Source organism: Xiphophorus hellerii, chromosome 1, assembly GCF_003331165.1.
Source record: "Xiphophorus hellerii strain 12219 chromosome 1, Xiphophorus_hellerii-4.1, whole genome shotgun sequence".
In the NCBI taxonomy this organism is placed as follows: Eukaryota; Metazoa; Chordata; class Actinopteri; order Cyprinodontiformes; family Poeciliidae; genus Xiphophorus; species Xiphophorus hellerii.
In genome coordinates this window covers 4,285,134-4,297,262 of record NC_045672.1, presented here as the reverse complement: position 1 = coordinate 4,297,262, position 12,129 = coordinate 4,285,134, and the positions used below count along the sequence as shown (strand labels likewise).

The window sequence follows — 12,129 nt, the reverse complement described above, 5'->3', positions numbered from 1 at the left end:
AAAATTTCAAAATAAAAGCCTTGAATATTTTTACATGACGTAATTGCTCTTTTTGGCTTTATTTGACTTTTTCATCCAAAGCACTGTTACACGTGGTATTAGTTCAGAACTTTAAAATGAAGCATACTGAAAATTTCAAAATAAAAGCCTTGAATATTTTTACATCATGTAATTGCTCTTTTTGGCTTTATTTGACTTTTTCATCCAAAGCACTGTTACACATGGTATTAGTTTGGCCCTTTGAAATGAAGCATACTGAAAATTCCAAAATAAAAGCCTTGAATATTTTTTACATGAAGTAATTGCTCTTTTTGGCTTTATTTGACTTTTTCATCCAAAGCACTGTTACACGTGGTATTAGTTTGGCCCTTTGAAATGAAGCATACTGAAAATTTCAAAATAAAAGCCTTGAATATTTTTACATGACGTAATTGCTCTTTTTGGCTTTATTTGACTTTTTCATCCAAAGCACTGTTACACATGGTATTAGTTTGGCCCTTTGAAATGAAGCATACTGAAAATTTCAAAATAAAAGCCTTGAATATTTTTACATCAGCCACTTGTGTTTTGAGCATTATATAACTATTTTAACCCAAGGACTATTACGCTTGGGATTAGTTTGGCCCTTTGAAATGAAGTTTAACAAAACTTCCAAAATAAAAGCCTCGACAACATTTTAAATCGTACCGAACGGTGCACGTCCGCCTCGCTTAACGTTCTTGCGGTTCTCCGCGTGCCACTGATCACGTCGCGGCGTTCTTTGGCGTCGACGCCGATTTGTGGCGCGACGACGCCGGGCCCATGCCCGACGGGCGCGCCTCGGCAGGCCCCGGCTAAATTTCTTCCGAAATTTTCTAGTTGGGGCCTGCCATGCAAAGCAATGGCAGGAACCTATTACTATTGTCGGAGAAAAGCGTCTCTTTAATCTTTATTTTTCTTCCGTAACCGTTAATGCGGCTCATACCGCTGGGTGCACACCTACAAATGAGGTATCAAAACGTGCAGAAAATTCACGCCATTGGAGCTATTATTTTTGGTGGGATTTGGGCTTAACGTGGCGACATAATTCGCAAAAAACTGCGAAAAAAAACCCATTATAAGTCAATGGGAAAAATCCTGGAAATACCCTATTTTTGAGGATTTTCTGTGTCGTCACAAATTCACCTAGAAATGCCATTCAAATTTCATTTTGTAGATACGTCTGTGATCTCTTCGAAAGTGAAGACGGCTCGTCGATACCAGTTACGGTTTGTCCACAATTTGCCTCTAAGCGACCCAAAGTTTCTCATTTTTCCTAAAGTTAGAGGGCTTCTCTCGCTGATTAGAGTGAGAGATCAAGACAACTTTTTCAACCCAAATCATTTTTGAAATCGCCATCACGCCCACAAATATCGCACGATTAGTATCAAAATCGGTCCTGACATTGATACGCCTGTCTGCTCCGGTAAAATGTTTTCGAAATTTATCTAGACCGTACGGTTTTCTGTCACGGTGCTTCAGAGCAAAGTCATGCGACAAGATTTTCTGAGGCTCTCAGGCTGTCTCACTGACATTTCACACCTTGGTGTGAAACTTATTTAACATAGCAACGGATCTCAAGAGGCTATTGGCTGCTGATTTGGACTACAAATACGCATCATTGTAGTTCTATCTATAGTGAAACCCTCAGTTGAAACAGATCAGGACTGAACTGGCCTTTATAACTAATTGCTGCTATGGGCTGTATATAACTGATTTAACTCAGTAACTGTTACACATGGGATTAGTTTTGAACTTTAAAATGAAGCTTAACAAAAACTTCACAATAAAAGCCTTGAATATTTTTACATCAGAAAATTGCTCTTTTGAGCTGTATATAACTGATTTAACCCAGCAATTGTTACACATGGGATTAGTGTGGCAATTTAAAATTAAGCTTGATGAAAATTTCAAAATAAAAGCCTTGAATATTTTTACATCAGGTAATTGCTGTTTTTGGCTTTATTTGACTTTTTCATCCAAAGCACTGTTACACATGGTATTAGTTTGGCCCTTTGAAATGAAGCTTAACAAAAATTTCAAAATAAAAGCCTTGAATATTTTTACATCATGTAATTGCTCTTTTTGGCTTTATTTGACTTTTTCATCCAAAGCACTGTTACACATGGTATTAGTTTGGCCCTTTGAAATGAAGCATACTGAAAATTTCAAAATAAAAGCCTTGAATATTTTTACATCAACTACTTGCATTTTCAGCATTATATAACTGATTTAACCCAATGACTATTACACATGGGATTAAAATAGACTGTTTTGCATGAGCAGCAGATAGATCCTCTATTGCACATGTGTCAAACTCAAGGCCCGCGGGCCACATGTGGCCCGCTACGTCATTTTATGTGGCCCTCTCCCCCCTACCACCGTTTTACAGCCCCATTGATTGACTTAAAATAGGTTTTGAGCACGAATTGACTACAAACTACATATCCCATAATGCCTTCCGATTCTTACCAACCAACATTACGGCTTCTCGCCACTAGAGTGCAGCAGAGTCACCTCAAGCTGATTATTAATTTTCCCAGCGAATAAAACTGAAACATCGACAAGCTAAGAAGCTAAAGAGCGAAGTTCCGTGATGTTTCAATCGAGGACTTTTACTTTTACCGTCTACTGCCCCCTGATTTGATGCCACAGCTTCGACTCCATGCAGCTCGTGTTTTGTCCACGTTTGGAAGCACCTATCTGTGCGAACAGATGTTTTCAATAATGACTTTAAACAAGACCAAGCACAGATCGCGCATTACTGACGAAAACCTACACGCCGTTTTGCGGATTGCCACAGAATAGAACTAAAACCAGACATCGACGAACTGACCAGGGGAAAACGGTGCCTGACATCCGGCCAGAAAACATTGGTAAGCACAAACAAACTACATTTAAATAGAATGAATGTAAAACCAAAACTCAGTATACTGGAATATGCATATAGTTTATTGATTTTGCTTGTGTTTTGTTTATTTACAGAACACAACACAATGAGGATGTGTGTGAGTTATTGACAGGGTGAAGAGGGATCAGCGTTGTGTTCAAGGACAGGCAACGTCACCTCATTGTTTTGTTCTTATGTGAAATGCATGTTCGTTGCGTAATAAATAATGAAAAAGTTTTGTGAATGAAGTTGAGAGTTAATATCAAAACTTGTTTTTTATTATTTGTCTGCTTATCTTCAAAGCAGACAAAGAATAATTTTCCCAGCGAATAAAACTGAAACATCGACAAGCTAACGAGCTAAACAGCAAAGTTTAGCTGAGCAGTTTAAAAATACTGAGCATATTTTTAAACTGCTCAGTTTAAAAATACTGTAATTTTTAAACTGAGCAGTAATTTTACATCCATGCAAACTCAAATGTAATATTTAAAACTTGAATACATAAAATCAGTTATTTAACAATATGAGGTGTTGTTTAAAAATAAAAAAGATAGCAATTTCTTTTTATTGCAGAGACATTAGATTCTTAAATTTATGGTATTCTTTAAATGTTGTAATTTTGGTTCATTGTAAACTTTACCTGTAAAACGTTTGTAGAAATCTTTAACATAAGGTCAATATATATTTTTAAACTGTGATATGTTGTGTGTGTGCGTTATTGAAAATTTATATTTGTGACAATCATTAGGTAAATGCTAATGAACTGCCTTCCTGCAGTTTATGAGCATTGAACTGTTACTAAACAGTTCAATGCAAGGTTCATTAGCGTTAGCATTTTAGCTTCAATAAGCTATTAGCTATTTATTTTACTTTTTAGCAATGTTTAGTATACTGAATGGAGTAAATCAATTACAGAAAATATCCTAGTGATTTCCCACATACTGATGAAAGCAATGACGCTAACATTAGCGTTTCTGCTGATTTTAGCTGATATACTTACTTTATAATACTGAATGGTGCACGTCCGCCTCACTTAACGTTCTTGCGATTCTCCGCGTGCCACTGATTACGTTGCGGCGTTCTTTAGCGTCGACGCCGATTTGTAGCGTGACGACGCCGGGCCCATGCCCGACGGGCGCGCCTTGGCAGGCCCCGGCTAAATTTCTTCCGAAATTTTCTAGTTGGGGCCTGCCATGCAAAGCAATGGCAGGAACCTATTACTCTACACCCAACAAGCGTCTCTTTATTATAATTCTTTATTTTTCTTCCGTCACCGTTAATGCGGCTCATACCGCTGGGTGCACACCTACAAATGAGGTATCAAAACGTGCAGAAAATTCACGCCATTGGAGCTATTATTTTTGGTGGGATTTGGGGTTAACGTGGCGACATAATTCGCAAAAAACTACGAAAAAAACCCCATTATAAGTCAATGGGAAAAATCCTGGAAATACCCTATTTTTGAGGATTTTCTGTGTCGTCACAAATTCACCTAGAAATGCCATTCAAATTTCATTTTGTAGATACGTCTGTGATCTCTTCGAAAGTGAAGACGGCTCGTCGATACCAGTTACGGTTTGTCCACAATTTGCCTCTAAGCGACCCAAAGTTTCTCATTTTTCCGAAAATTACAGTGCTTCTCTCGCTGATTAGAGTGAGAGATGAAGACAACTTTTTCAACCCAAATCATTTTTGAAATCGCCATCACGCCCACAAATATCGCACGATTAGTATCAAAATCGGTCCTGACATTGATACGCCTGTCTGCTCCGGTAAAATGTTTTCGAAATTTATCTAGACCGTACGGTTTTCTGTCACGGTGCTTCAGAGCAAAGTCATGCGACAGGATTTTCTGAGGCTGTCTGAGGCTCTCTCCCATGTATTTGAATAGAATTTCAGATCTGGGCACAACATTTCTTTCTCTCATCACTGTAAATGTTCTGAGTGAGGTACAGATATGAATCTCGGGACTATCGCAGAAGACACATAGGCCTGTCATACGCTCCAAACGCTTTTCGAATATGTATTACGGTTCCCGAACAGGAAGGATTTGTTTCCAATGCTTCTTTTCAGTAAAATGTGTTTGCTCAAACACACAATTGTGTGTTTGACAGCTCAGAGCTCAGAGCTCACACCCTGCTGAGACCATTATTTGCCATAGCAACGGATCTCAAGAGGCTATTGGCTGCTGGTTTGGACTACAGATACGCATCATTGTAGTTCTATCTATAGTGGAACCCTCAGTTGAAACAGATCAGGACTGAACTGGCCTTTAGAACTATTTGCTGCTATGGGCTGTATATAACTGATTTAACTCAGGAACTGTTACACATGGTATTAGTTTGGAACTTTAAAATTAAGCATAATAATAATTTCAAAATAAAAGCCTTGAATATTTTTACATCAGGTAATTGCTGTTTTTGGCTTTATTTGACTTTTTCATCCAAAGCACTGTTACACATGGTATTAGTTTGGCCCTTTGAAATGAAGCTTAACAAAAATTTCAAAATAAAAGCTTTGAATATTTTTACATCATGTAATTGCTCTTTTTGGCTTTATATGACTTTTTCATCCAAAGCACTGTTACACATGGGATTAGTTCGGAACTTTAAAATGGAGCATAATAATAATTTCAAAATAAAAGCCTTGAATATTTTTACATCAGGTAATTGCGCTTTTTGGCTTTATGTGACTTTTTTATCCAAAGCACTGTTACACAATGGAATAGTTTGGCCCTCTGAAATGAAGCATACTGAAAATTTCAAAATAAAAGCCTTGAATATTTTTACGTCATGTAATTGCTCTTTTTGGCCGTATATGACTTTTTCATCCAAAGCACTGTTACACATGGGATTTGTTAGGAACTTTAAAATGGAGCATAATAATAATTTCAAAATAAAAGCCTTGAATATTTTTACGTCATGTAATTGCTCTTTTTGGCCGTATATGACTTTTTCATCCAAAGCACTGTTACACATGGGATTAGTTCGGAACTTTAAAATGGAGCATAATAATAATTTCAAAATAAAAGCCTTGCATATTTTTACATCAGGTAATTGCGCTTTTTGGCTTTATGTGACTTTTTTATCCAAAGCACTGTTACACATGGGATTCGTTCAGAACTTTAAAATGGAGCATACTGAAAATTTCAAAATAAAAGCCTTGAGAATTCTTACATGAGATTATTGCTGTTTTGAGCACTATATAACTGATTTTATCCAATGACTGTTATTCATGGGATTAGGTTGGCCCTTTGAAATGAAGTTTAACAAAACTTCCAAAATAAAAGCCTTGACAAAAATTTTAAATCGTACCGAATGGTGCACGTCCGCCTTGCTTAACGTTCTTGCGGTTCTCCGCGTGCCATTGATTATGTTGCGGCGTCCTTTAGCGTCGACGCCGATTTGTGGCGTGACGACGCCGGGCCCGAGCCCGACGGGCGCGCCTTGGCAGGCCCCGGCTAAATTTCTTCCGAAATTTTCTAGTTGGGGCCTGCCATGCAAAGCAATGGCAGGAACCTATTACTATTGTCGGAGAGAAGCGTCTCTTTAATATTATTATTATTATTATAGAACTTTATTTTTCTTCCGTAACCGTTAATGCGGCTCGTACCGCTGGGTGCACACCTACAAATGAGGTATCAAAACGTGCAGAAAATTCACGCCATTGGAGCTATTACTTCTGGTGGGATTTGGGCTTAACGTGGCGACATAATTCGCAAAAAACTACGAAAAAAACCCCATTATAACTCAATGGGAAAAATCCTAGAAATACCCTATTTTTGAGGATTTGCTGTGTCGTCACAAATTCACCTAGAAATGCCATTCAAATTTCATTTTGTAGATACGTCTGTGATCTCTTCGAAAGTGAAGACGGCTCGTCGATACCAGTTACGGTTTGTCCACAATTTGCCTCTAAGCGACCCAAAGTTTCTCATTTTTCTTCAAATTAGAGTGACAGCCCATCTCGGTTCATATCTGGGCACAACATTTCTTTCTCTCATCGCTGTAAATGCTCTGAGTGAGGTACAGATATGAATCTCGGGACTATCGCAGAAGAGACATTGAACTGTCATACGCTTAAAACGCTTTTCGAATATGTATTACGGTTCCCGAACAAGAAGGATTTGTTTCCAATGCTTTTTTTCAGTAAAGTGTGTTTGCTCAAACACACAATTGTGTGTTTGAGCATGTATGACTCACAGCTCACACCTGCTGAGACCATTATTTACCATAGCAACGGAACTCCAGAGGCTATTGGCTGCTGATTTGTACTACAAATACGCATCACTGTAGTTCTATCTACCCTCAGTTGAAACAGATCAGGACTGAGAACTGGCCTTTAGAACTACCTGCTGCTATGGGCTGTATATAACTGATTTAACTCAGTAACTGTTACACATGGGATTAGTTTGGAACTTTAAAATTAAGCATACTGAAAATTTCAAAATAAAAGCCTTGAATATTTTACATGACGTAATTGCTCTTTTTGGCCGTATATGACTTTTTCATCCAAAGCAATGTTACACATGGGATTAGTTTGGAACTTTAAAATTAAGCATACTGAAAATTTCAAAATAAAAGCCTTGAATATTTTACATGACGTAATTGCTCTTTTTGGCCGTATATGACTTTTTCATCCAAAGCAATGTTACACATGGGATTAGTTCGGAACTTTAAAATGGAGCATAATAATAATTTCAAAATAAAAGCCTTGAATATTTTTACATCAGGCAATTGCTGTTTTTGGCTCTATGTGACTTTTTCATCCAAAGCACTGTTACACATGGGATTAGTTTGGAACTTTAAAATTAAGCATACTGAAAATTTCAAAATAAAAGCCTTGAATATTTTTACATGACGTAATTGCTCTTTTTGGCCGTATATGACTTTTTCATCCAAAGCAATGTTACACATGGGATTAGTTCGGAACTTTGAAAATGGAGCATAATAATAATTTCAAAATAAAAGCCTTGAATATTTTTACATCATGTAATTGCTCTTTTTGGCTTTATTTGACTTTTTCATCCAAAGCACTGTTACACATGGTATTAGTTCAGAACTTTAAAATGAAGCGTAATGAAAATTTCAAAATAAAAGCCTTGAATATTTTTAAATCATGTAATTGCTGTTTTTGGCTTTGTATGACTTTTTCATCCAAAGCACTGTTACACATGGGATTAGTTTGTTACACATGGGATTAGCTTAACAAAAATTTCAAAATAAAAGCCTTGAATATTTTTACATGACGTAATTGCTCTTTTTGGCTTTATTTGACTTTTTCATCCAAAGCACTGTTACACATGGTATTAGTTTGGCCCTTTGAAATGAAGCATCCTGCAAATTTCAAAATAAAAGCCTTGAATATTTTTACATGACGTAATTGCTCTTTTTGCCTTTATTTGACTTTTTCATCCAAAGCACTGTTACACATGGTATTAGTTTGGTCCTTTGAAATGAAGATTAACAAAAATTTCAAAATAAAAGCCTTGAATATTTTTACATCATGTAATTGCTCTTTTTGGCTTTATTTGACTTTTTCATCCAAAGCACTGTTACACATGGTATTAGTTTGGCCCTTTGAAATGAAGCTTAACAAAAGTTTCAAAATAAAAGCCTTGAATATTTTTACATCATGTAATTGCTCTTTTTGGCTTTATTTGACTTTTTCATCCAAAGCACTGTTACACATGGTATTAGTTTGGCCCTTTGAAATGAAGTTTAACAAAACTTCCAAAATAAAAGCCTTGACAACATTTTAAATCGTACCGAACGGTGCACGTCCGCCTCGCTTAACGTTCTTGCGGTTCTCCGCGTGCCACTGATCACGTCGCGGCGTCCTTTAGCGTCGACGCCAATTTGTGGCGTGACGACGCCGGGCCCATGCCCGACGGGCGCGCCTTGGCAGGCCCCGGCTAAATTTCTTCCGAAATTTTCTAGTTATTCTTTATTTTTCTTCCGTAACCGTTAATGCGGCTCATACCGCTGGGTGCACACCTACAAATGAGGTATCAAAACGTGCAGAAAATTCACGCCATTGGAGCTATTACTTTTGGTGGGATTTGGGGTTAACGTGGCGACATAATTCGCAAAAAACTACGAAAAAAACCCCATTATAAGTCAATGGGAAAAATCCTAGAAATACCCTATTTTTGAGGATTTTCTGTGTCGTCACAAATTCACCTAGAAATGCCATTCAAATTTCATTTTGTAGATACGTCTGTGATCTCTTCGAAAGTGAAGATGGCTCGTCGATACCAGTTACGGTTTGTCCACAATTTGTCTCTAAGCGACCCAAAGTTTCTCATTTTTCCTAAAGTTAGAGTGTCTCTCTGGCTGCTTAGAGTGAGAGATGAAGACAACTTTTTCAGCCCAAATCATTTTTGAAATCGCCATCACGGCCACAAATATCGCACGATTAGTATCAAAATCGGTCCTGACATTGATACGCCTGTCTGCTCCGGTAAAATGTTTTCGAAATTTATCTAGACCGTACGGTTTTCTGTCACGGTGCTTCAGAGCAAAGTCATGCGACAGGATTTTCTGAGGCTCTCAGGCTCTTTCAGTAACACTTCACACCTTGGTGTGAAACTTATTTAACATAGCAACGGAACTCAAGAGGCTATTGGCTGCTGATTTGGACTACAAATACGCATCATTGTAGTTCTATCTATAGTGAAACCCTGAGTTGAAACAGATCAGGACTGAACTGGCCTTTAGAACTAATTGCTGCTATGGGCTGTATATAACTGATTTAACTCAGTAACTGTTACACATGGGATTAGTTTTGAACTTTAAAATGAAGCTTAACAAAAATTTCACAATAAAAGCCTTGAATATTTTTACATCATGTAATTGCTCTTTTTGGCTTTATTTGACTTTTTCATCCAAAGCACTGTTACACATGGTATTAGTTTGGCCCTTTGAAATGAAGCTTAACAAAAATTTCAAAATAAAAGCCTTGAATATTTTTACATCAGAAAATTGCTCTTTTGAGCTTTATATAACTGATTTAACCCAGCAATTGTTACACATGGGATTAGTGTGGCAATTTAAAATTAAGCTTGATGAAAATTTCAAAATAAAAGCCTTGAATATTTTTACATCAGCTACTTGTGTTTTGAGCATTATATAACTATTTTTACCTAAGGACTATTACGCATGGGATTAGTTTGGCCCTTTGAAATGAAGCATCCTGCAAATTTCAAAATAAAAGCCTTGAATATTTTTACATGACGTAATTGCTCTTTTTGGCTTTATTTGACTTTTTCATCCAAAGCACTGTTACACATGGTATTAGTTTGGCCCTTTGAAATGAAGCTTAACAAAAGTTTCAAAATAAAAGCCTTGAATATTTTTACATGACGTAATTGCTCTTTTTCGCTTTATTTGACTTTTTCATCCAAAGCACTCTTACACGTGGTATTAGTTCAGAACTTTAAAATGAAGCATACTAAAAATTTCAAAATAAAAGCCTTGAATATTTTTACATCAGCTACTTGTGTTTTGAGCATTATATAACTATTTTAACCCAAGGACTATTACGCTTGGGATTAGTTTGGCCCTTTGAAATGAAGTTTAACAAAACTTCCAAAATAAAAGCCTTGACAACATTTTAAATCGTACCGAACGGTGCACGTCCGCCTCGCTTAACGTTCTTGCGGTTCTCCGCGTGCCACTGATTACGTCGCGGCGTTCTTTGGCGTCGATGCCGATTTGTGGCGTGACGACGCCGGGCCCATGCCCGACGGGCGCGCCTTGGCAGGCCCCGGCTAAATTTCTTCCGAAATTTTCTAGTTTTTCATGTTCTTCATTTGTTTATGCAAGTTCATTTTGCTTCAGTAGTGAATCACTGCATGCAAAATAATGCTTTGATAAATGTTGTTTTCGTCTGCAAAAGTAAAATAGTTCCAGGTTATTCCTGTTTCCCTCTCTCTCAGAAGTAGAATGTCAGACATTGCTGAGTAACAGAAGAGGTAGGCTGGAGGGGAGAGAGAGGGACATTTTTTCAAGAAACAAGAGATCAGCACCTCAAAGAAACAATTGAAACAAAGAAGATAACGTTCAAACTGTAGAGACGAGGTCCAAAAAGTACAGAAACCTGTGCAATAATTGCACAGTAAAAACATTAATGGTGTGTGATTAACCCGTTAACTTTGGCAGCCCTAATATACTCATATAGAAATATATATATATTTCAACTTTGGCAAGTATGTATATCTTGTTTTTGCTCATGCTCATGTTTTCGCTCCACCAGCTTGCAACTGTGACCCTCAGGGGTCCATCAGCTCCCTTTGTGATCCCCGTGGGGGCCAGTGTCGATGCAGGTCCAACATCATTGGTCGGCGCTGTGACAAGTGTGCACCGGGAACCTACGGCTTTGGACCCTCAGGCTGCATACGTGAGGAGCTCACATGAAGACACACAGTACCTTCTTCCTTAATTCCTCTACAGGGCTTTTGATTAACTTTAAGATTAAGAGTGTAGTGGATTTTTCTCAAAGTTAGAAAACAATATCCATGCTTTGGATATCCTTGGTTCAATAAATCTGTAATTTTGTCGATCAGACAACTGTAAGTCTGGCACTTCACAATTCTGGTCTTTATGGAAGAGTGTCGGTTAAAAGAAAGTCATACAAAGTCCTGTTAGAGAGAACCAGAGCGTCACCTGGGCATGAAAATTATTGTTCAGATGTTTTCCTTCTGTTTTGACCCAGCTTGAGATATATATTTTTTTACCCCTCCAGGGGGTCTTTTGTGGGCTCTAGTGTCCCTTATATGAAAGTAGGCTGACAGGAAAGGGGGAAGACATGCGGCAAATATTGTCGGGTCCGGGAGTCTTACCCGCGACGGCCGCGTCAAGGACTCAAGGCCTCCAAACATGGGTCGCGCTATCCCCTACGCCACCACGGCACGCCCAGCTTGAGATATTTTGCAAGGAAGAATTAGCAGAAATATTTTATTTTAGTTGTAGATATTACAAAGCTGGTCTAGACATTCCCAAAAAGGTTTACAGCTGTAATCAAAGCAAAAATAGTAGAAGTAGCAATAATGAGTCACTGGCTGGGGGCAAATCCAAATGCACTGCACACTTTTCAGGCTTTAATCTCAAAAATTATATAATTTTCATTCTATATCATAACTGTGCTAGACTGTGTTACACCTTTCAGGTAAGATTCAATAAAATATGTAGTAGTTTATGGTTGAAACGTGGTGAAATGTG

The 12,129-nt window shown here is 37.7% G+C and overlaps 1 protein-coding gene across 5 annotated transcripts in view; it reads left to right on the top strand.

The window, feature by feature from the left end:
• The window catches only part of lamb2 (laminin, beta 2 (laminin S)), an 87,060-nt gene that overhangs the window by 57,360 nt on the left and 17,571 nt on the right, over window positions 1-12,129 (top strand). For all 5 annotated transcript variants that reach the window (XM_032568986.1, XM_032568976.1, XM_032568967.1 and 2 more), the window contains exon 19: window positions 11,165-11,308. In XM_032568986.1, the coding sequence (XP_032424877.1) occupies window positions 11,165-11,308 (144 nt within the window). The remainder of the gene's footprint in view (window positions 1-11,164; window positions 11,309-12,129) is intronic.